This window comes from Arvicanthis niloticus, chromosome 2, assembly GCF_011762505.2.
Source record: "Arvicanthis niloticus isolate mArvNil1 chromosome 2, mArvNil1.pat.X, whole genome shotgun sequence".
Classification (NCBI taxonomy): domain Eukaryota; kingdom Metazoa; phylum Chordata; class Mammalia; order Rodentia; family Muridae; genus Arvicanthis; species Arvicanthis niloticus.
The window spans coordinates 122194840-122220064 of NC_047659.1; the positions used below are offsets into that span (position 1 = coordinate 122194840).

At 47.6% G+C, this 25225-nt stretch overlaps 2 protein-coding genes across 4 annotated transcripts in view; both read left to right on the forward strand.

Annotated features, from left to right (window-relative positions):
* Positions 1-2378: 2378 nt before the first annotated feature.
* Positions 2379-25225, forward strand: part of Hm13 (histocompatibility minor 13) — a 37306-nt gene continuing 14459 nt past the window's right edge. For 2 of the 3 annotated variants that reach the window (XM_034496345.2, XM_034496347.2), the window contains exons 1-7: positions 2379-2686; positions 10730-10828; positions 14344-14426; positions 20311-20399; positions 22979-23064; positions 23156-23281; positions 24159-24216. In XM_034496345.2, coding sequence (XP_034352236.1) covers positions 2504-2686; positions 10730-10828; positions 14344-14426; positions 20311-20399; positions 22979-23064; positions 23156-23281; positions 24159-24216 — 724 coding nt within the window. In that variant the 5' untranslated portion in view covers positions 2379-2503. The remainder of the gene's footprint in view (positions 2687-10729; positions 10829-14343; positions 14427-20310; positions 20400-22978; positions 23065-23155; positions 23282-24158; positions 24217-25225) is intronic. The other variant, XM_034496346.2, reaches the window with a different exon arrangement.
* On the forward strand, positions 20406-22261 carry Mcts2 (MCTS family member 2). The gene has a single exon (XM_034496348.2). It carries the CDS (start codon positions 21581-21583, stop codon positions 22124-22126), a length of 546 nt encoding a protein of 181 aa, XP_034352239.1. The 5' UTR covers positions 20406-21580; the 3' UTR covers positions 22127-22261.

The following is a 25225-nucleotide window of genomic DNA, read 5'->3' on the forward strand; positions in this document are numbered from 1 at the left end:
CAGATACTTTGAAGGCCTATAGACCTAAAGTCAAGGTCCCATTCTTCCATGTCTGACTTTGTAACCTGCATGGACAACTTTGTCTCTCTGAAACTCAGTTTTCTCAACTGCCAAATAGGACAAATCACTCCTTGCAAATGTTTTTGTGATCATAAGAAAATAAGAGTAAAATCCATTATCTAGCGTGAGTTACCTTCCTAACCTCAAGCAGGCCATGTGATCTTTTCTTTTTCTCACCATCTGTACTTTTTGTCAAGTTACTAAATCTCAGTTTCAAGTTCACTTCGCCTGTTCTGCCACTGTGGAGTTGAGCTTTGTAGATGTCTCTCTTCTGCCAGCTACTGTGTACTAAGCCTGTTTGATAGAATTGACTAGATTCGAACTGGAGGACCATGGACTTCAGACTCAGAGTGAGGGCCTTCATCCCAGCCAGGCACCTGCAGGACACAACTTTCTCTTTTCCTTTCACAATGGACCTTGGCTAGGGCCACATTGCATCACCAGAAGTCCCAAGAGATTTTCTATTTGTGTGAAAGAAGTATTTTCAAACTCAAATGAGATATTCACTTAGTTATTCATTGCCTAGAGTCAGGCGAAGTGGCACGAACCTGTAATCCCAGCACTTAGAAACCTGGGGCAAAGGAATCACATTTTTGAGGTCAGCCTGGGGTATCCTGTACTCTGCCTCCCCCCAGACACGCTATGTTACAAGCACAATTTCAGGTGTCTGAAATTCAGCACTGGATATTAGTAACCTTATTTCTGCCTTTATACATTGTACCATTCAGCAGAGAAAATAGATATTAAAAGAATACATATATTATATGTACACATAACAACCTAAACTATCCTCTGCCTGGAATTCTTGGCTTTGTTCTGTTTCCCCATTGTCTTTCAACATCAGGCATCCCCTGAACACCCTCTTACCATGGATCCCTCCAGCCACTCAATACCTAGATCTGTATGTGTTTCATTTTTAGCAACTAGAATCCCACACCTGAGTATAACACCACTTATATACTAGGTGTGCAATTGTGATTTGTTTAATGAATTAGTAAATTAATGTATGTGTCTATAAACTCAAGAAAAGTTCTAGAATGATCTTCAAGGGGCCTACGGTAGTAGCTCAGGTAGTGGGTTGCCTAGCACGCACGAGAGCTTAAAGTCAATCCTTAACATTGAATACTCAAAGAATAGTGGTGCACACCTGTAACCCCAGACCTGGGGCGTTTAAGGGGGTCAGAAGTTTAAGATCATCCTCAACTGCTTACAAAAATTGGGGCCAGCCTTGGCTATATGAAATCACATTTCAAAAAATGATACACAAGAAACAATTAGGATTGACTGCTTTGAGGTTGGAGAGAGATGGGTCAGCAGTTAAAAGCACTGGCTGCACTTTCAGAGGACTAAGCTTCAATATCCAGGATTCACAGGGTGGCTCACAACTGTCTGTAACCTCAGTTCCAGGGATCTGATTCTCTTTCTGGCAAGCAAGTGCTGCATAGACAAATGTAGGCAAAAAATCCACATACGTGAAATAAAAACTAAGAGTACCTTCCTTTAAGAGAGGTGAGGGGAACGTCAAAAAGAATCTTACTTTCATATTCTCTTTTGTACTGTTGGATTATTGTCAGGTGGGTTTATGATGCTTCCTGTTTTCTTTTTTAAAAAATACTAAAAGTACCTTAAATAGTTCCTTCCAGTTATAAGAGCCACGGAGTTTATAAACTCTAAGGGGTTACAGAGTGATAAGGATTATTATTGCCTGGCACATAATAGCCACATAATACATTTGCAAACCTTTTATACACCCACCCTATTTTGCTTTGTTTTTCTCTAATGTATTTGCATTAACATGGTTTCTAACTCATACCGATATGCCGTCATCTTTACATTTTAAAGCTATTCTAAAAGATAATCACTTTTAGACGTCATAATTTATTTTGTTCATTTTACTCTCTCCGCCTTCCCCCTTCCAACTCCTGCACACTCAAATTCAAGCTTCGTGAATGATAGGACAAACCTTTGCTTGTTCACTTCAGTGTCCTTGGACCCTAGGAGAGTGACAAGGGTAAGTGGGACACCCCAATAAATATTTAAGGCTCAAATGAACAGTTGAGTTTCGGATGAATGCATGCATAATTTCTTGGATGGAGGATGAGGATTTGTGGAGAGGTGGATAGCCTGGCACTGAAGAAATCACCTAGGACTGAGGGACAGGTCCTCAAATCTCAGGATGGATTACAGTGGTCCAGAGCGCCTTTACAGGTCGGCCTCAAGTTGCTTAGCAACATACCGCCCCTCCCTCAGTGCCACCAGAGGGCGATCGGGCGCGCGGTAGCGTGAACGCGCGCGCGTTCACTGCACGGCACGGAAAGGCAAGAGAGGCACGTCACTTCCTGTTTCTTTAGGAGAACGTGGCTTTCCCCGCAGTGCCTCTTTTCCATCTACGTTCGTGCTGCGGCGGCCGGAGCTGGAATCGGAGCCCGAGCGCAGCCTTGCCATGGATTCGGCCCTCAGCGACCCGCACAACGGCAGCGCCGAAGCTGGCACCCCAGCCAACGTCACGACGCGGCCGCCCTCCACGCCCGAGGGCATCGCGCTGGCCTACGGCAGCCTCCTGCTCATGGCGCTGCTCCCCATCTTCTTCGGCGCTCTGCGCTCGGTGCGCTGCGCCCGCGGCAAGGTAGGGTCGGGGCGAGAGCGAGCGCCTTCCACTCCCATCCTGGCCACGGCCCCACGGACCCGTCCCCGAAGACTAGATAGCTGTCCCTTCTCCCGCGTCACTCACCCACCCGGGTATGGATCACCATTCCCTCCACCTGGGTTCACATCTGTGGCTGGTCTTTGGTGTCCCAGGATCTGGCCACTCCCAGAAGCGGGAATTAGTTTCGTACTCAGATAGCGGTCCTCAGACAGACCCTGCCATATCCCCTCCCCCAGACCCCTGCTTCATGCCACAGCTGGAAACCCTGTCGGCCCGACCCTAGACACAAAGGCAGGCACTGACTGAGCCTGCTGGGCCCAGCCCCACCTGATGCTATTTCTAATAAGCAACCAGGTGTTTGCACCTTACCCTGGGCAATCACCCCATCCCGTAGCTTGGATCAGCCTCAGTGTTCCTTACAGGTATGGCTCTGAAAGGAACCATCTTTTGTCATCCTCTGTTAAGGAGCCATGCCTGGCCACACCCACAGTTAATTGTAGCATCCAGATCCATCCCTAGGCCCTGATTTCTGTCGCCCTAGAATCACAGCTTCGAGTATACCCGCCAGGAACTCCTAGATCAGACCCTCTCCCTGCCTTAAAAACAAAACCCAGGGGAGGGGAGGTGGCGCAGCGGTTAAAGGCGCTTGCCGCCAAGCCTGATGATTTCAGTTAAATCCCAGGGAAGCAAATGATGGAAGGAGATATCCCGACTACTGCATGTTATTTTCTGACCTCATCACGATCACAGTAAATAAGTAAATGTAAAGTCTTTTAAATAAAATAGAAGCCTGCTATCATGCCATAAAGCCTAGCACCCAGGGAGCTGAGGCAGGAGAATCAAAGATTCTAGGGCAGCTAGGCTACAGAGACCCAGTTGCCCAGGGGGAAAAGGGGGCGGAGGAATAGAGCACCAACTCAGCTCCTTATCTTTTGTTTAGAATGTGTTCCACCCATCTAGCTATTTGAAGTGTGGTACCTTGGTTCTCCCGGGTTTAGACTTGTTTGGTTGATCCCTTCACCCTATTTACCACCCAGCCTTGCATCTATCCAAGCTAAAGCCCAGCCGCTACCTCAAAGTAGCCTTTCTCCCCAGGACAAGTCCCTTTGCAAATTGAGCCTACCTGCTGAATTTAAAAAAAAAAAAAATAGTTATACTTTGGGACTGTTAATGAGACTAGAGTGAGCCCTATCCTTGGCCTTCTGTGAAGTCTGTCTCTGCAAGTCCAGGGGGACCCCGGAACCTTCCACCTCCCTCCCAAATCTCCCTGCCCTATATTGAGCTTCTGAGGCCCACAAAAAGTAACAGCTTCTCCCTTCCTGGCACCTTCACTCCAGTACAGTAACTGTACAGTTCCCCACTGCCCCTCCCCCACCAAACCTGAAGGTGGCCTGGAGAGGAAGCTGCCTTCCCCAGAAAGGGCAGACTCACTCACAAGGCAGCTGGCACTTTTGAAACTGCTTCAGTTCAGATTCTTAAAAACACCGTGTGTCTGAGGACATACCACCTTCCTGTCCAAGAAACAGGAAACCTACTGCTGGACCTTTCTGGGCAGATAAAGAGAGAGCACTCAGGCTGAAAGACCGGGTGTGACCCATTTTCTTTGCTGCTCTGCCTCTTCTAAGCAGAGTTTGGGTGTCCTCCACCAGTATGGTCAGGCAGCTGCTTGGTGTCCAGACAAGTTCTGAAACACAGACAAGGACAAGAGAGAGGCAGGCCAGCCTGGCATGATGCTGAGCGGCCCCTAGACTGAATGGTTCTCCTTGGTGCCTTCTACGCATGGACCAGTCTTTGCAGAAAACACAGTTCTGGGCAGCAGTGTTTGTTGAACTCAAGCTGTTATCAATGATGAGGGATACTGCAAAGATGAGTAGGTCAGAGCCCTGTTACCAAGGAATTCGGAAAGATGGTAAGGCACGAGCTGCGGTGGGCTATAGAGAAAGGCAGAGCATCTGTGGCTGAGCAGATGAGATGTACGGTTCCAGCCAGGAGAGGGCATTCTTAAGCTGGAGAAAGCAAGAAAGGTACCAGAGCGAGAAGGGAGGAGGCACTTCAGGAAACAGAGGGTGACTTAGTGTAGCTGGAGCAGAGGGTGTGGATAGAAGAAAGGGAACCATAATGCCTCTTATCTGTTCTAGGCATTGCTCACTGGGATGCCTTCTTAGATGATTTAGACAACAAAGGACCTGCCCATTTGTTAGTAGCCCGCAGCCAGGATGCTCTAAGCTTATGGAGCCTTTACCAGCCTTGATGCTCACACCAGCAAGCAAGAGCCAGTCTGTCATGTCTGTTTGTAAAAAAGATCTGAGGATCAAAGAATGACTTCTGAAAGTCCCCTTGGCAGCTAGAGAATGCATCAGGTGGCCCCACTTCTAGACCAGGCCACCATCCTTGGTACAGATGCCACTGAAGACACACAAATAGTATTTTGACCTGAGATACAATGAGAGCCAAATGACTCCTTTGTCCACCTTGTCCAAGAGAGGAGGGCAGAGTGGGCACCCAGGAGCTTGGCACTTCCAACTGGTATTCGACACCACAGCCTACTGAGAGAGAGAGCACTCGAGGACAGTTCCCCTGGGGTCAGCAGCATCCATAAAAGGCAGAGTATGTTGTGAAATCCTAGGCAAAAGAAGGTGAACCCTGTGGGGGTGTTAGGAAGAAGTCACCCTGTGTGGGTGTCAGAAACCTGTATCCTTTAGAGAGAGCAACTTCTAGCCAAGCAGGAGCTGACTGATAGGTCTATTGGGCTTTCGCTTCAGCAAAGAGGAATCTCTTAGCCAACAGAACCGGGCATCTGTTGTCAGGTCCTGGGCGAGGTTTCAGGGCTGCTGGGATGAGACCCAGAATGTATGATCAGCCAACTTCTGCTGTATCCAGGAAGAGGCAACAGTTGTCTCTGCCCATGTGAGTGAGGAGTCATCAGGCTGAGGAGGAGAGGGCGTGGTGACAGGAATGGCAGGAGCTCGGGAGAGGGCCATAAGTGCTATGTGACAGGATGCTCAGGGACCTACAACCTGTCTGAAGAGAAGACTGCTGAAGGTAATGTAACACTTAAAATGGGTACTTAGAAAACTTCTGCTCATGTGTGACACTCATGCAGCTACCAGAGCATACAAGAATAATCCTTGGAAATCTCACGCATGCGCACGAACACACACACACACACACACACACACACACGGCTACTTATAGAACCTACCAGAACTTTTTCAGTTTTGTGGCACTCCTGATCTAACCCAGGACCTCATCCCTGCTAAGCATATACTCTTACCACCAAGCTGTATCCCCAGCCTGCCTTTTAGAACATTTTTTGTGTGTATACTAGGTATACAAAAGGTATAATATACCCTTGCTTCTGTATAGACACATAGGCAGTCTGTCACTAGAAAGGGGATTGTTCGGTGCCTGCTGCTCTGCAGCTTGGTTTTTCCTTAGCAATGTGAATTAATCGTTTTATGTTTACAGCACCTCTGCCTTTTTGTAGTGAAATTGGTCCCTAGTACACCACCCAAAGGCCCACAGGTACATATGAATACCTCCCTCCCACCCTGCTGCCTCTCCAGCAGCAGCTCCTGTTGCCTGGGTCTTATTTACCCATCAGTAAAGATTTTCTTCCTTGGGACACCCAAGTGTGTCAGTAGATCTGGATTTTTGGAGCGTTGGGTTTTGTTTTTTATTTTTTATTTATCTATCTATCTATCTATCTATCTATCTATTTATTTATTTATTTATTTATTTATTTTGAGGCTGGATCCTGCTATGTTGCCCTGGCTGGCCTGGTACTCTGTAGGCAACTCAGTGTGGCCTCTGACTAACACTCTTCCTGCCTCAACTTCCTTGGAGCTGAAACTGCAGATGTGAGCACCAGGCCCACTGTACCCAGACTTTGTTCAGGGCACCAGTTCTGAAAGGGCAGAACTCTCGGGAAAAGCAGATTCAGAAATTCAAGGTGGACTCTGAAAAGCCCTCTTGGTGACTCTGGTGACCACTAAAAATTTGAGAGGCACTAATTTAGAGACCTCCATGATATGTTTTTAGTCCTTAGCCACTAAAAACCATGCTGAAATCAGTATCCTTACTCACTTATTATTTTCATAATTTGTAGGGCAAGTTTCTTGAAATTGGCTTATTGAGTCAAACACTACCTGAATCTCTATCCTCAGCTTCTACAAGATGGCCTGCTATAGAGTGTGTAGCTTATTCAACGACAGCCAGGTGTAGGCTTAAGAGAGTGTGCCTTTCGGTTGGAAGGAGACATACAATGTCCAGTGCAGTTGGTGAAGCCAGCTGTGTGGTGAGGACACTTACGGGGAGAATATGCGTTTAGGGCATAGCCAGGGGGCAGAATGGTGGCAAAGGGTGAATGTAGGGTAACCACAAGATTCCCCGGGGCCTTAGTCCAGGTAGACAGTAATAAAGTGGCCTGGGAATTCCAGGATATCTCGGATGTGGTCAGGAAGCAGTCCTGCCAGTCCTTCCAGGGCTCAAGCTGGGCATCGGGCTCCCCCTGTTGCTTTGGCTTCCACCCGGATGTCTAAATACCCAGGCAGCTGAAAGCTAAATTTGTTTCAGATGTTTGTAAAGCTTTCCCCCATTAATTCTCAGTGTGTTTGGCTTAAAAACCCAAATCAAATTAGTAGTGAATCTTAATAAGTTGTGGGGTTTTTTTGTTGTTGTTGTTTTTGTTTGTTTGTTTTGTTTTGTTTTTGGCTTTTGTAACCACAAAGATGTTCAGCCTGCCAGTGGTGGCACATGCCTTTAATCCCAGCACTCAGGAGTCAGAGGCTGGTAGCTCTCTTAAATTCAAGGCCAGCCTAGTCTACAGAGGGAGTTCTAAGACAGCCAGTATTTCACAGAGAAACCCTGTCTTAAAAAACAAATGAATGAACTGTTCTTTTTCTTCAGGACTGAGTCTTGAGAAGGCCATGGGCCTCTTTGGCATGATCAGGCTTCTGACAGAACTCTCCAGAGAGGAAAGTAGAGGTCTGCTACTAAAGAGGAGGGAGGCCAGCAGCCTGCCAGGTTTGATCCCTGGCTTGGCCACTCACCATCTGTGTCATACTTAGCAAAATACTCTGTTTCTTGGAGCCTTGTTTTTAATGTCTTAAGAAAGTACCTGATTGGGGCAGACTGCCCGGACATAGAAAGGGCTCAGTAAATGTTCTCCTTCTTGTATTATTACCAGTCAACCACAATGCTTCCACTCTGACTCAACACTGCAGCATGAGGTATTATAACAGGCGCCCACAGAGGAGACCAGATTCCTCTGTTTGGTGAAGCATCTGTCCACCTTGGTTTGTCATCGAATAACATGAAGCCTCTTCCTGTCCTGGGACCAGGCTAAACTGAAAGGGATTTGTGGAAATGAGCCGTAGCACTGGTTTGTAGGGAAGCCACAAAGTCCTGAATGTGCTTTCGAGCCCCACGCCTCTCTCTGAAGTCTGCTGGCGAAATGTTCCACTGTGGACACAGAGCAAAGGCCTCCACACAGTTGGCCTTTATTGGGCTTCCTTTGCATTCCAGACCCTGAGACTGTCTGTCAAGGCTTTAAATGGCATCTGCTCAGGCCACCTGTGGCAATTACTTCCCTGCAGAAATAGTGCTGGCTTACCCATGATTCCTTGTACACATTGGTAGAAATAGCACATAGGCTTGAGTAATGACTCCACTGCAGACACTGGAGTCCTGGTTTTGCACTCAAGGAAATGAAGGCTCTGAGAGAGAAAGTTGATATCCCCAAATGCAGCCGAGAGGCTGCTGGGCCTCCTGGACACAGGGCAAGTGTTAACCATTTGGCCTTCATACCACGGATAAGCATGTGTGTCCACATTACCCCACATCACACTACATTGTCAGTCTACATTAGCTGTCAAGATTGTACCCCACTTGTCTGGGGACTCACCGAGGTAGGATCTGTCCTGTTGATTTTGTGCCCACACTGCTGCTACATGGGAAATGTATTCCAGGTGTGGAGGTGCACAGTGGCCAGGTGCTGACCAAGCGTCATCACACTGCTGCCAAAAGCAGAAGCCACGGCTGGCAGAGGAAAGAGGGAAGGAAACAGGGCCTCCCAAACCATGGAGAGAGTCAAAGTGGGGAGGCCTGCCTTGCAGCCTGGGCAGCCCCTCAGCCCTGTGGGTGATGTGGGGGCATGTGTTAAGGACCTTCCCATTTTCTTCACATGGTCACAGTTTGCCTTTTCTCATGCCCCACATGTATCTTAGTCTTCAGCCTCTCAACACCAGCATGTGTACACAGAGAACACCCATTCTGAGGTAAGTAAACTGAAGGCTGTTACCCTTTCTGGCAGAGAAATAACTGAGTCTCAGCCATGAATATCTGTAGGAAGGATTCTCAGACTTTAATTGTCTGGCCAATTATACAGTAAGGTTTTGGCTTATATCACCAATTATCCCTTTAGAAAAACATGTTGGCCTTCACTTACCTCCATGGCTTGTCAGGTTGGTATCTTACAAAGCATGAATTTTTCCCATTCTGGTAGATGAGAAATGAAATCCTGATAGACTGTGAGAGTTGGGCCTCTCTGAGGTGATAGGCTGATCTCAGAAATAGAGTGCTGGCCACGTTGTGTAGATTCGATCCCCAGTGCCACAGAAAGAGTTCTAAAGGGATAAAGATTAGAGCTGAGGAAGTGAGTCAGTAATGCACTTGTCCATCAAGAGTGAGGACCAGGGTTCAGATCTCACCACTAGTGCATGAGGCAGACCACCTATAATCCCAGCACTTAAGGAGACGGAGACAGGACCCCTCAAACGATAGCCTGACTATCCAAATTGTGGGTCCTGTCTCTATATAAAAGGGGTATACACGTGCACCCATTAAAACACATGCTCACACGTGGAAACACACACATACCATAGGCACGTGCTCCCTGTGTCATTGGGCTTCTGTACACTTAGCTTATGCATTCCCCAAATAGCCTTCCCAAGGCTGTCCGGGTTTGTGAGCATCTGTCCTATAAGCCTCCTTTCCTGGTGATGATTTCACAGGCTTGCTGCCTAGCTGCTGGCTCCTTGTCATTTTGCAGTCTTATGCTTTGGTGCACAAGAGCTTCTTAGAGTCACAGTCTTCCTCTCCATATAGCTGCCCTCCTGGCATGCTTTTTCCTAATAATTTTGATGAGCCAAATTAATTAGTGAGACTCGACAGCTGCTCGAGGTGCTTCCTCGAAGGACTGCAGATGCCTCGTTCACAAGGTGGATGCTCTGGTGGAAACCTCCAGTGCTGTGATGGGACTGGCTCCTACTAAGAGTTTCCTTTGGCATGATCAGGAGTCTAGCCTGGCATTGCAAGGACCCTGGGTAGCTGTGGTATAAAATAGGAAAGCCAAGTGCTGACCTGGAGTCCCATCTAACAGGTGGGGCACAGCCCCTTACAGAACCAAGCAGCAGGTTCATCACAAAACGTCCATCTACCTCAGGAAAAGTAGGGCTGTCAGAAGTCTGAAGGGCTTCCCAACGGGGATGTGAGCTGGCTCCCTAAGGACAAAAAGGATTTGAGCTTTTGTTTTGCTTTGGGTTTGGGATAGGTTCTCACTCTATAGACCAGGTTGGCCTTGAATTCACAAAGAATCACCTAGCTGTGCCTCCTGAGTGCAGGGTGAAAGGTGTACCACCACGCCCATGTTGAAAGGTTTTTTAGTAGGATTGTGCTCCGCTGAACTTTGACATAAATGCTATAAAACTGATCCAATCCGTATGCTATGCTGTTACTCCATTTTCATTTATTTCCCATATTCACAGCACTAAGGTGTTGTGCTCTACATGTGTAAATAGTTTATCTCTTGGCAGCTCCTTACCCATGCCAGATTATAACATCTGTCATTATAAACCCCTGTAGTAGAGGGATTAGCATTAGCTAAAGCCTCGAGACAGGGAATGTGGGGAACCCGAGATACCAAAGTGGACCAGCATGAAGGGAGACAGATGACTGCTAAAGTCTCACGTTCCGGCAGCATGCAGCCGTGGTGGCTCAGCAGCACCCTCCTTCTCTCCCCAGAGCTCTTCGGACATGCCAGAAACCATCACCAGCCGAGACGCTGCCCGCTTCCCCATCATCGCCAGCTGCACACTCCTGGGGCTCTACCTCTTTTTCAAAGTAAGTCCTTTGCCACCTAGATAACTTTATTTTCTGAGTGGTCACTTACGGGAAGCAGCAGCAGAAATGAGTCGTGCAGGCAGAAATCTGCAGCCAGAGCTGGCATTTGCCCCTTTTCCCCACCAGCAGGCCTTTGTGTTCTTGTACCACTTCTCTTTCCTTGTATTGCTGGGCTGGGCTGGCCTGGAGTGGAACTTTTGTTGCACATACACCTCTGCCTTACTGATCACCATTTTTGAAATTGAGGTTTCTTTTCCCAATAAAAATTAAACAGCCTCAAAGTCGAATATTTGGCAAACACAGAAAAGGAAAAAGGGAGAAACCCCATCCAAAACCCAACTTCCAGTTCCCCTCAGAGCCAAATCTTCCGTGGTCTTCCCAAGCTTTCTCCATAGCTGTGGCCACACAGTGTGGCCATCTATAGCGTTCACTTCCCATTGGAAACGTCCTAAGCATTTTCTCATGTAGCTAAATGCTCTGTAAACCTGTTCTGCTCCATGTATGCGTACTGCTCTCTGAGTGTGAAAGTAATGGACACTTAACATTCACTACACAGAAGAGAAGCCGGTCCCACAGCAGGGTAGGTGTTGTCACCATGTGCTGCAGCTCCCTTTAGGCTTTCGGTAAGCATGCCTTGGCATCAGAAGCAAATTGTTAAACTCTTGATGTTTTTACTGCTATATCATAAACTCATTCTATTTGTTGAAAATTAGTCAAAATAGCTTTAGTTTGTAATTACAAAGTTTTTTTTTAATATTTATTTACTTATTTTATATATATATGAGTATACTGTTGCTCTTCTCAGACATACCAGAAGAGGGCATCAGATTCCATTACATGGTTGTGAGCCACCATGTGGTTGCTGGGAATTGACCTCTGGAAGAGCAGTCAGTGCTCCTAACTGCTGAGCCATCTTTCCAGCCCCCTTGAAAAGTTCTTTAAATGATTAATTTTTTTTCAAGGCTGGGAGTGTAGTGTTATAGAATGCTTGGCTAGCACATACAAGACCCTGGATTCCCTTATCACAGTTACAAAATGTGTCTCTGTCTATCTGTGTTCTTCAACCTAAGGAAAGGTATAAACAAGCCAGACCTTCTCCTGTAGTTTCTTGAAAGTCTGTAATGATAGGCCTAGATTACATTAAATATTGGAGGGGTTGGAAGGTGCTGTGTGTTGGTTGGTTGCCTGTACCAACACAGTCAGCAGTACCTGGTGTTTCATGCGCCCTCGGGGGCCCGGGCCCAGTGTTGGGTTATCACAGCAGTGCTGCTAGCAGTTCACTCATGATGAATATGAATATGTTCATTTCCACATTGTGGCACAATATACTTTGGTGCACGAATATGTCTTTCTCAAATATATGCAGTAAGATTCCAAGTCAAACAGGGTCTCCATTTGCAGTCAGACAGACAATGCCAAATTCCTTTGTGGCAGTGGCACTGGTGGCAGCTGTGAGGCTGCTTCGAGCCGAGGCTTGCTGCGTGCCAAGCACATTTTTGTACCACTGAGCTGCACCCTCACCCCAGACAGCATCAAACTGCCCGCCAAGAAGATGGCTCTGTTTACCTTCCCACTGGCTTACATGAATACTGGCTGCCATCAAAACTTAGTTTTACTAGTCTATGAGTCAAGAAAAAACCAAAATGTAATGCTTGTTTCATGGTACATTGATTACTCTTTATTTTATTTTTTTTTATGTGCTTGCCTGCATGTCTGTCTGTCTGTATACCACATGCATGCCTGGTTCCTGAGGAGGTAGCGAGCCTCCAAGTGGGTGCTGGGAATTGAACCCTGATCCTTCTCAAGAACAAGTGCTCCTGACCACTGGTGCACGAATGAGTCACCTCTCCAGCCCCACTCTTTTTTTTTTTTTCTTCTTACACTGAATTTATTTTGAGGGTCATTTATGCTATGGCAGATGTGCTGAGGTCTGAAGAACACTTGCAGGAGTTGGTTCTTTCCTTCCACTGTGTGGGCTTTAGGGGTCGAACTCGGGTCTTCAGGCTTGGCAGTAAGCACCTTTGCTCATTGAGCCGTCTCAGTGGCCTTCGCATTGACTGATTGCTCTATAATCGTAAATCATACTTATTACTGGTTTCAGAATACCCACAAACAGATATCCCACACTTGACTGTCGTCCCCCCCACCCCCACCCCCCAATGTATCCAGGCTCTGCACATTCAGTCCACAGGCTGGACTCTTTCTCCTCAGTCCCCCATGCCTCTAGTCCAGGGCACAGTACTCCCTTTGCTGGCTCGTGCAGGACGCCTTCTCCCTGGGCGCTCTGTCATGGTATTGCAGAACCTGGCACCCTTGGCCTCCAGCATTGTTTGAGATTCTTTCTCTCCCATTGCATATGAACTCTGAAGTTGGCTTATTCCTCATTGTGTGCCTAGTATTTGGCACAGTGCTCTGCACATAGTAGACAGTCAGGAAATGCAGCCAAACTGTTGGGCAGGGGTCAGTCAGTTACCTGAGTACAGCTTCTTGGTGCTGACTACTGAGGAAAGCAAAAGCAGAGTTGGGGTGGCTTAGGTAAGGGGAAAAGAAAGCTGTCTCAGCAGCTCAAGAGTACACCCCCAGGATGCCTAGGAAGGAGAATGAGGCTGCCCTGCCATGTGTGAGACAGGCAGTGTGTTTGCGGGGCAGAGTGATTGACAGCCTCCATCGTGAGGGCCTACAAGGCCTTCCCATTCATGGAAACAGCATGCAAACAAAGGGAGACAGTGGTGAGGCTTGCAGTGGGAGAGTGACATGATCAGACCCCCATCAGCAGATACCTAAGAGTCTTACTCAATCGGTGTGGGCCCTATACCCCCAGGAAAAGCACATACCTGCCTCCCATTTAAGACAGCATGGTGACAGTGTAGCCAAGGCTGTGACAGGCATAGATCAATTCAGCACAGCCTTCCCAAGTTCCAGATAGAATGTGACAGCCAGCTTTGGAGCATTGTGACAGACTATTTCTATTTGACCTGGCAATGATGAGATGAGGAAGTGGCTGTCAGGGCCTGGTGCCCTGACTTTCAGCTGCCATCGCAGGCATGGGAAGGCATCACCAGAGAGTTGATATGAAGAGCAAAGCAAATAGTGTGTAGTTATTTTGAAACTAGCATGCTTGAGGGCCTGGGAGCCATTCTGAAGGGGCTCTCGGATTTTTGAGCTGGGAGAAGGAAACATTGAAGAGCAAATTCTGTGGTTCTGACGCTGCTCTTGGGTTTGATTTCAGACCTCTCCCCTATTCCTCTAGAACTGCCATCTAAGACCCTAAGCACACATAGTAATTGCCCTCCTTCAAATGAAGTCACATGTGTAGGCATCTAGACACCTTTTCAGGTAGAGTCCATCTGGGTGGGACCTGATACCCTTCCCCATAACTGTGAAACTGGAAGTCTTGGAGTCTGAGATTCTTCCTGACCGCCCCTAACTGCAGAGTGGGAGATGAGACCAGCCTCCAGCATGTTCCTTGGGCTTTTGACAACACTGACTTGCTTCTTTTTGTATTTCCTCCGCAGATATTCTCCCAGGAGTACATCAACCTCTTGCTGTCCATGTATTTCTTCGTGCTGGGGATCCTGGCCCTGTCGCACACCATCAGGTCAGAAGGCATCTCTCGACAGCCTTTGAAGTTGCTTTCTCAGGAGCCAGTACAGGGTCTTGGATAGGAACATGATCTTTTGTGTCATTTAGAGCCAGGTTTAAATCCTGGCTATAAAATCCAAGGGACTCTTCCCCTTGTGTCAGCACTATATGTGACCTAGGATGGAACCCAGAACCTCTCAGGGCCACAGACTCCTTATAAGGATGTGCAAGGCTATGTATGGTGGCTCTTAATACTCAAGAGGCTCAGGCAAGTTCCTGGGCTACCATATAAGACCCAATCTTAGAGAAAACCTAGGCAGGAGTGTCAGAGAGTTATCACAGTGCTGATGTGTGTCTCATCAAGACCGATTGCAAGCACTAGGCTTGGCTCCTCATGGGATAGGCACCTACCAGCAGAGGGTTAGGAATGCAGGCTCTGAACGTGACTGCCTGGCCTTAAGTCCAGCCTCTACACTCCAGGTTAACCTCTCTGACTTCAGTCTCCTCGAGGATGTGTGTGTGTGTGTGTGTTTGTTTGTTTGTTTGTTTGTTTGTTTGTTTTAAACTAGTGCCCTTCATGTGGAAAATGTCTCTCAGTCACTAAGTACAACTGTCACCTTTGTTAGGATTGCTGTGATCACTTGTGTCAGCTTGTTAGACACCCTTGACTGGCTGGCTCTGGGTGTTGATCCTGGGTTAGTTAGGGAACTGAAGTTAGTGAGTTTAAGACATTCAGTAAGATCACACAGCTGGTAGACAGCAAAACAAGGACACATGCCACTCTGCTCAGACACAGTTGGCTCACATCAGACATAAATGATTTGGGACAATGTCATGGAAACCAGGAGCCATTGGCCACCTTCACTCTGCAGAGCTGGCCTGCACACTGAGACTCACTTGGCACCCTTTCACATTCACCCGATGAGAGTCTTATCCTTGATATGGACAATAAAGATCGCCCAGCCATTTCGTCTGCCTGTTTGCAGTAGCCCGCAGATAGACTGGGGAGCCAGGAAAAGGAACACAACTTGATCTCCGGTTTGAGAGTAGGAAGCCTGGAAGAGGTATAAGGAGAGAGGTGCCAGACCCAGGAGCTCTATGGACTGTGTTCATTAAAGGATCATTCTCAGGCTCTGTACAGAGTATTTAGAGCTACACAGAGCAGAATCTGTCCCGAAGGCAGTGTGGGCACAGAATCTGCACCAAGGAACATTGAGGTTTATTCCCCCAGGCAAGCTGGCAGGACCGAGGCAGGCAGAATGTGATCTCAAAAGGTAGCCTTGGCCACTGATCAGTCCATCTGTTCCCCCATCTTCATCCCTGCCCCCCTCCTGCCCTGTCCTGCTGTAAACAGTATACAAAGTCTTCTAACAAGCAGGAAGTGTCGTCAATGGGCTCCTGTCTCTAGCACACCTACCCTTAACATGTACAGTGAGCTCAGGATTGGCCCAGTGTTACATAGCTGGGACTTCAGCTGTGGGCTTTGTAGTAAATCTAGCACCAGCTTCACCTTGCAAAATCTTACTCTTGCGGTGTTGAAAGTACTGTAGCCCTTCTCAGAGGATGATTTGGACCTGGCAAGCAAGAATAGCAGGTCCAGCACTCATGAGGACCTGAGGCAAGGGTAGGAATCGTCACTTTGAAACTTTGGGTTTCCTTTTCCGTGCTGATGAGGACTCCTCCAAGTCTAGCCAGAGCCACCCCAGTGTCTACAAGAGATCTCCCAGTTCTTTATAGCCTCGATTCACCAGACAGGGAGAACGTGCTCTTTGACAGCACCATATGCACGAGAACTGATTATTTCACAGTGTCCCAGCGCCCCGCATCCAGCTGCCCACAAACTGTTGTTGTCCTCATGTCTCAGAATAACCAATTGTCTCTGTACCCACTAACCAATTCAGAAATGTTAGTGATAGCTATTATCAACACAAAGTAAAGCCAGCAATCTCCTGGGAATAGAGCTTAGTGGTAAAGCACTTGCCTGGTAAGGGTAAGGCCCAGGGTTTGATCCCAGCACCACAAACAAAAGTCAACAGTTAACTACCTGGGAAGCCAGGTGGTACCATAAACATTTAATCCCAGCACTCAGGAGGCAGAGGCAGGCAAATCACTAGCAAGGCTATATTGAGAGACCCTGTCTCAAAAGGGGAAAAAAAAAAAAGAAGAAGAAGAAGGAAAGGAAAAGGGGGAAAGCATGTGGACACTTAGTGTGTTGGCTCAGGCCTTTGATCCTAGTACTTGGGATATAGACACAGGAGGAGCAGGAGCTCAGGGCCATCCTTAGCTACACAGCTGGTTCAAGGCCCACTTGATTTATATGAGATAGTGTATCAAGACCTTAGGTGGTACATGGTAAAATGTGTTAGGTAGAAACTGGTGTGGTTATTTTTCCATGTTGGGTGTTGAACTCAGGGCTTTGTACGTTCTTGGGCAGTTTCCTCTACCTAGCTACACCCCAGCCCTAAGTTTAGTTTTGGTTTGGTTTGGTTTGGTCTGGTTTGGTCTGGTTTGGTTTTCTTTTGGTGTTTGGAATTGAACCCAGAGCCACATATATGCTAGTCACGTGGTCTAGCACTAGCCCACATCCCCACCCATTTTCTTGATAAAATTTAGAACACTAGTAATCTGCTATGGCACTCAGGATCTTGAGAGGCTGAGGCATAGGGTTATTGTGAGAAAGAAGTAAATCCATCAAATTTTATTACAAGGGGGGAATATAATTTAATCATGTTTTTTTTTTTTTAGAGTGTTGATCCAAAAATTAAACTGACTCTTACTCACTGGAGGTGTGTTTTCTCAAGTCTTTTGGTAAAGAAAACTACAGTGTTTAAGAGTTTCCATGAGCTGTTTGTATCCACAAGTCAGACATTCCTCTGGATTTGTACCATGAGGTCTGAGGGTGTGAGACAAGGAAGTTGAGGTTCAAAAGAATTATTATGGCTCCCAGGATTCACAGCTGAGAAAAGCAGAAGAGTTTGATCCCAAGGCTGTCTGACCACAGTGCTAGAATTCTTTATCACTTTGTGGCCAAAGTTAAGGGGAAGAGAGAATTTGGAGAAAATAGAATTGTCTCTCCACATATCTTTAAAATGCCTGTTAAATTTTCTAAGAGCCACATCCCAGGCCATGCTGGCCCAGACTACACCTAAATCCCTCCACCTCTGTTGCCACCCCACTGCCTGCCTCAGACCAGACCACAGCTCACAGTATTGCAGGCAGGGAGGGCACATCTTGCCTTCACCTAATACAGCAACCAAAACTCCAGCCCAGCCAGATTCTACACATCCTGCCAAAGCAGTGTTGGCCTGTGGCCTATCACCTGTGGCTGAGCTCTTGTCCTACTCAAGTGGCCCATAGAGAGAGAGCTCTCTCTGTCTTCTATCTCAGGAGAACAAGGACACATCGCCATTTCATTAATCCTCACTGTCTAACCCCAAAGGGGAAGGTACCAGAATGTTCCTCAGTAGGAAACAATGAACTTTTAAGTTTCTTATGTATGATGGAGAGTCATAAAAACTGTGCCCACAGTAAAGTTGGCCAGCAAACTGTGCCTGGCATGGGGTAATAAGACACAGATTTACACCAATTACATCACATGGGTCCTCGTTTGTAGTGTATCTTACAGCAGACTCTTTTCCTCGGTGCTTGCCTGTGATCCCAACTGTTTAGAGGGATTAAGACATTAGGATCAAAAATTGGAGGCCAGCCTGAGCAACTGAGTAAAACTCTATTTCAAAATGATTAAGGCCTAAATGTGTAGCTCAGTGGTGTAGCACACATGCAGGAACCAGTGCAAACATTTAATACTTGAAGTGGAAGCCGCAGGTGAACTCACAAGATGCCAAGTATTAGCTTAATCTTCTTCATAATGCCTGCGAGTGTCAGACTCGGTGGGTTAGTCCTGTAACTCCAGCACTCCAGAGACAGAAGCAGAAAGGATCGTTGCAAGTTGGAGGCTAATCTGAGCTGTAGAGTGAGACTCTATCTTAACACAAACAATAATCCTCTGAGAAAGATACTACAATATGGTGACTGTCATAAGGTCTCTAACAACTCAGATATGGAAAGAGTTGCATGGAGCAGTTGAGTAACTTCCCCAAGGTTACACCTCTGAGAAGTGGCAGAGATAGGGCTTGAACCCAGGAGTCATGTTTCCAGTCTACTCTGCTGGTTAAAATGAAACACCAGATTCCTAAGGGGCTAGGTAGGATGAATGCTTCGGCTCCTCAATCCGCTCTCTGCTCTGCTCTGCCTCTGCCTGTGTCTGTACATGGCCATGCCTTCACCCTTCCTCAAAAGAGATTCAGCAAACTAAGCACCCAGCCTTGGCTGTCCTGGCTGCTTCTGCCTTCCATGGACGTCCACTCTAAGCCCTGTACCTGTCTCTTCTCTGTCTATGATAATCATTATCAGTCACTTCACACAACCTGCAAAGAATCACGTTTTTTTTGACAAATGGAAACTGAGGCTCAGAGGTAGTTCTTAAATTCATATTCTCCAAGCCACCAGAAATTTTAAAACAAACAAAAAAACAGAACTCTCTTAGCCATGCCTTATCCATTGTGACCTAGATATTTACAGACCTACTCTGGTTCACTTCTTGGTTGAGAAACCATTCTGGGATGTCTTCTATGACATATGTTCATAGTTCTTAAACATCCCTGCCACAGGCCAACACTGAGTGAGCTGCACATCTTTCCTGCCTTATTTCATCTTCACAGACTTCTTTGAGACAGGCAAAAGGCTTATCCTCACACATAGGTAAGGAAGCTAAAGCCCAGGGAGACCACCACTAATGTAGCCCCCACAGCACTACAGGACTGTCACACCCACACCCAGGGAGACCACCACTAATGTAGCCCCCACAGGACTGCAGGACTGTCACACCCACGCCCAGAGAGACCACCACTAATGTAGCCCCTACAGCACTACAGGACTGTCACACCCACACCCAGAGAGACCACTACTAATGTAGCCCCCACAGGACTGCAGGACTGTCACACCCACGCCCAGGGAGACCACCACTAATGTAGCCCCCACAGCACTACAGGACTGTCACACCCACACCCAGGGAGACCACCACTAATGTAGCCCCTGCAGGACTGTCACACCCACGCCCAGAGAGACCACCACTAATGTAGCCCCTGCAGGACTGTCACACCCACGCCCAGGGAGACCACCACTAATGTAGCCCCCACAGCACTACAGGACTGTCACTCCTACACCCAGGGAGACCACCACTAATGTAGCCCCCACAGGACTGCAAGACTGTCACACCCACAACCAAGAGGCCTCCGTTTGCTGGTCTTGCTCTAAGTAATCTGGGAAAGAGCATCTCTGTTCCCTGCCTGGCCAGGATATGAAGCATGCTGGATAAAAATGTTTTTAAAGTTAGGCTTTTCCTGAGCCACAGAGACTTAATAGTAGGCATAAAAATGAGGCTGTTCCTGCCCTGGGGCCTGTGGTTTACCTGGCCAGTAGATATCAACCACAGTTGTAAAAGCCCACTCCTGTTGTCTGATCAGTATCATGGGATTGATAGAGTCTGGGAGTACATTTCTTAACAATGTAGGCAGATGCAGAAGACACATGGACCAGACTTGGAAATTCTGGCTGTCCCCCAAATTTTTCATACCAAGTTTTATGCCAATAAATGAAACAAATCACCAGGAGTTCAGAAACCTCACTTGGAATCTCAGTTCAGATCCTGGCTGCCTCTGGTCAAGTCATCCTCTAATAGCCTCCAGATCTATATAGAGAGTGGGAACAGTGTACCTACCAAGAGGCACTTAAAAAGGTATCTGCAGGTAAACGTTCCCAATAGGTATTTGTGGGGACTGTTAGAGCTGAGATCATCTATAGGGGCTCTGTTTGCCGACCTGCTTTGTCTTTCTTTTCAGCCCTTTCATGAATAAGTTTTTTCCAGCCAACTTCCCAAATCGCCAGTATCAGCTGCTCTTCACACAGGGCTCTGGGGAAAACAAGGAAGGTCAGTGCTGCCCACTTCCCCTGGGGTGTATCTCCCCCTCTTTGATTTCTCCAATACTGGGTTTTCAAAAGAAAAGAAGCTAGTCCTAAAGGAGAAACTCAAATCTTATGGCCCAGGTTCATTTCCCAGCTTTGCCACCACCTAGATACGGGAATCTGGATGACTCCATTATTTCTGAGCACTGGATGTTTCTGTTGGAGGTTTGTTACCCAATCTGTAAAATAAAAGTAATTTAGTACCCTCTTTTGTTAAGGAGTCAACAATAGAGGAAAGCATTCAGCACAGTGCCTGGCTCATAGAAGCCCCCAGTAAAAGCTGTATCAGACAGCTCTTAGCGTGCCTATCTCGTAATTGTTTCACGTAAGCTTTGAAAGAGACAACTATGAAGATGTATATGGCACCATGTGGATGCCAACAAGGTGACAAGAGTAATAATGGCTTGGACCAAATGGAAGATAATTCACACATGAAATGAATAGCCTGTGGAATGTATTCCATTCTCTGCTGGTTGCCAAGCACATTCTGCCTTGTCCCCAAAAAAAACGCTGATATGATTCGTCACTGCATCAAGCACATCTTTGCCAAATAAAAATAATTATTGGATTTTTTTAAAGGCTACGCCTGTTTTTTTTTAACATCCATAAAGCTCTTCAGAGTTCCCAAGCTTTATAATACTCGGGGGACCCTCCGGGATGTCTAGGATAGCAACCACTACGCATCCGGAAGAAAGGAACATTCCTATTGGCTGGTTAGCTCCCGGGGGATCTGGACAGTGCCGCGAGACGTGAGACGCGTGCCGCGAGAGATGCGTGCCGCAGTTTGGCGCATGTCCAGTCCGAACCCGAAGTGGTTGTCCATCCCGCAACTCGGATGCTCTGACGCATTTTCCGGTCCGGACCCCACCCTTCTCGCAACCGGAAGTCCGGAGAAGAGCCGGAAGTCGGAAGAAGAACCAGTGGGGCAACCACGTGAGGGTCAGAGCAAACGTGGGGGGGTCAGTAGAGCGGAAGTCATTGGATTTTGCACAGCCGTAAAGCACAGTCCGTCGGACCATCTTCCGGTTAGCGACAACGGCCGGCTCGGATGCCGGTGCCATCCTTCCTGTATTCCGCGACTCGGACGGTCGGCGGTCCACGCTTCGCCTCAGCTCTTATACCTGTCGGTGCCCCTTCACCAAGATCATGTTCAAGAAATTTGACGAGAAGGAAAGTGTGTCCAACTGCATCCAACTGAAAACTTCCGTTATTAAGGGTATTAAGAGCCAACTGACTGAGCAGTTTCCAGGTATCGAGCCGTGGCTTAATCAAATCATGCCTAAGAAAGATCCCGTCAAAATAGTGAGATGCCATGAACACATGGAAATCCTTACAGTCAACGGAGAATTACTGTTTTTCAGGCAGAGAAAAGGACCTTTTTATCCAACGCTAAGACTACTTCACAAATACCCATTTATCCTGCCACACCAGCAGGTCGACAAAGGAGCCATCAAATTTGTGCTCAGTGGTGCAAATATCATGTGCCCGGGTTTAACATCTCCTGGAGCGAAGCTCTACACTGCTGCGGTAGATACCATCGTTGCAGTCATGGCAGAAGGGAAAGAACATGCCCTGTGTGTCGGAGTCATGAAGATGGCTGCAGCAGACATTGAGAAAATCAACAAGGGGATCGGCATTGAAAATATCCATTATCTAAATGATGGGCTGTGGCACATGAAGACATATAAGTGAGCCTTAGATGCAGTACACTTGAGCTAAATATAAATATTGTGTTGTATCTGTGTGTGTGTCTGTATGTGACATCATGAAGACAATACCTCTGTGGTTATGCTGAATAAATTCAACAGATACCTTTAACAAATAAAATCGGAGTGTTGTAACCACAAGAAAATAGAAATTGGGGAACAAGCGGCTTGCTGCACTTTGGAATCTGACAAAAGTGGCCGCACTCTGGCCTGGGGTAGTGTCCACCACCTCTCTGGGCTTCCTTATTAGGAAATTCGGAAGCATCCAGAGTGGGTCTGACATCAGGGTCTCTACCAAGGTGCTCCTGACAAGAGCAGCCTTCGAGATTCCCTCCTGCCTCTTTTCTCCATCTCTGTCTCTTTCCTTCTCCCTCTGCTTGGGAAGCCTTACTAGCAATCCCCTTGATTTCCTCAACTTCTTGGTAAGAGTACTATTGCTTGGGAACCCACTGTGTTCCAGGCACTGTGCTGAGGGCATTGTAAGAACAACCTCACCCTTACGAGGAAGGTGCTGTAGACCTTTTACAGATAGGGAAACAAACTCCTCAGAGGGCCTTGCCTTCCCAGGGTCACCCAGCTTCAGGTGGCAGAGCTTATGTCTCCAATGTCCTGTATTTTATCTGGGCTTATGTTCTTCCTCCAGAAAATTAAGAGGGGTTGGACATGGTTCCAGCAAGTCTTCCCCATCCTAATACCCCTGCCAGTCTAACCGAGCCAAGGCTGAGCCCATGGGCCTGTCTGACCATGCCGACAGCCATGCCCTCCTCCATCCAGGGGCTGACAGGTTGGGGGGACAGGCTCACTCTGGGGAGTGGACTTACCTGTCCTCTCTGCCCAGAGATCATCAACTATGAGTTTGACACTAAGGACCTGGTGTGCCTGGGCCTAAGCAGCGTCGTTGGTGTTTGGTACCTTCTGAGGAAGGTAAGTAGTCAGAGCCTCCACAGAAAGGGAGGTTGGGGTGACAGGGCAGGATGGGACACAGCGAGCTGGTCTCACTCCCACCTTTCTATAGCACTGGATTGCCAACAACCTGTTTGGCCTGGCCTTCTCCCTTAATGGGGTAGAGCTGCTGCACTTGAACAACGTCAGCACCGGCTGTATCCTGCTTGGAGGACTCTTCATCTATGACATCTTCTGGGTGAGTCAGGCAGGGACATGATGTCCAGCTCTGAGGGTCCTCCCTCGCCTCCCGGTTTCCCTGAATCTATGGTCCAAGTGCCAATCTGATGGTAGTTTGCATCCCAGAGTAGGTCTATTTTTGTCCATCTATAAGTCCAGAGGACCAAATCTACCAAGAACCCAGAATACCCGGTGCCTTCAGATGCCCTCAGGTGGTCTTTCCAGGGAAACTTCTTAATCCTGTGTCTGTGAGGCAAATGAGTTGAGGCTCAGGGACACTTGGACAGGAGTGGTGGACGCTGGTGAATGACTCAGCAAGGAGGACAAAGGTCAGCTGTGCTCTGAATGCATACTCACTTTTCTGAGGTACTGCTAAAAGGGATTTGCCTGACTGGAACATTCTTTCCTTGGCTCCAGAAGACATTTTATCTTTGAATGAATGCTGCCTAAGGTCTTTTTCTGTCTAGCTCTCTTCTTTTGGTGGTGGTGATGGTAGTGTTTCAAGACAGGGTTTCTCTCTGTAACAGCCTGGCTGTCCTGGAACTTGCTCTGTTGACCATGCTGGCTTCTTACTCAGGTCTGACTGCCTCTACTTCCCGAGTACTGGCATTGAAGGCTCATGGCCACCACCACCTGGTGGGTCTTTGTGTTTTAGTGGGATAGAAGCCTGACCAGCAGGCTGCCTGGCTTGGGCCAGTTAGGGTCTTTCTCCTTCACATTTTCTTTTGCCCAGAACCACATGAAGGGCCACCTCAACTCTCTGTCAGGTCTGTTCTGAGCTCTCCCAGTTCCTTGTTCAACTCTCTTACACCTCCAACAATACTGCATCTAGAAGCCTAGGGACAGCCTTTTCTTACCCACCTGCCTCCCTTTAGACTCCTGTCTTCTCCTTCCAGGTATTCGGCACTAACGTGATGGTGACTGTGGCCAAGTCCTTTGAGGCACCAATAAAATGTAAGTGACCGCCTCCCATATCTGGGCATCCTCCTCTCTTCCCAGTTGGGTCATCATCGCTGGTGTCACATCATTGGTGTTAGGGCCTCTCTTTATTCCCTCTTCACTGATTTCTTCTGTCTGTATTCTCAAACTCAGGCTTCCTCACAGATCATGGCCTTGGGCCACTTGGTCATGATACCATGTGGCATGAAATATACAGGAACAGGAATAAACACAGGAGAGGTTCTTAACAGTATTACAGGCCCTGCAGTGCCTCCACGTTCACTGCATCCGACTGGGGTTCCCTTGCTACCTGACTACCAGGTGTTCTTTGTCTTCCAACTCTCACCACACCTTGGTGTTGTTTTTTTTTTTTTTTTTTAGAGTAACTGGTGTCTATATAACAGTATTGAAAAATCCAACTGTAGCTGGGTGTGGTGGCGCACGCCTTTAATCTCAGCACTTGGGAGGCAGGGGCAGGTGAATCTCTGAGTTCAAGGCCAGCCTGGTCTATAGAGCGAGTTCCTAGAAACTAGTTCCTAGAACCTTGGAACTCGCTCTATAGACCAGGCTGGCCAGGTCTGCACAGAGAAACCCTGTTTCAGCTCCCACCCAAGAGAAAACGAAAAACCTTAAGTACCAATGTCTTTGAAAAAAGGAGAGTTTCTTTGGGTGTCTGTTGAGATGCATTTCAGGTGGCTAAAGCAATCCTAGAACTAACTCACTGTGTGGCTACAGTGGCTTTAAGCCTCTGATCCTGCTGGTTCCTCCTCCAAAGCCCTGAGATTGCAGGGCCGAAATAAACAAGGAGACATGTTTGTTATCTCAACTACAGGAAGCCTGGGTAGATCAGCTCAAGGATGGGTTAATGACGGTCTGTAGAGTCACCAGAACCAAGGTTACTTCCGCCCTCCCACCCTCCCATTCCCAACATGTTTCCCACCTGCCCTTACTCAGCTTCCCGTGGTCCCCGCAGGAGAACCACAGTTCTAGCGTTGACTCCTCACCTAGACATGTCCAGAGGCAC

Bases quoted from the DNA above. Each gene is read 5' to 3' on its own strand.
- Mcts2 (XM_034496348.2), top strand. From the start codon at position 21,581: ATGTTCAAGAAATTTGACGAGAAGGAAAGTGTGTCCAACTGCATCCAA.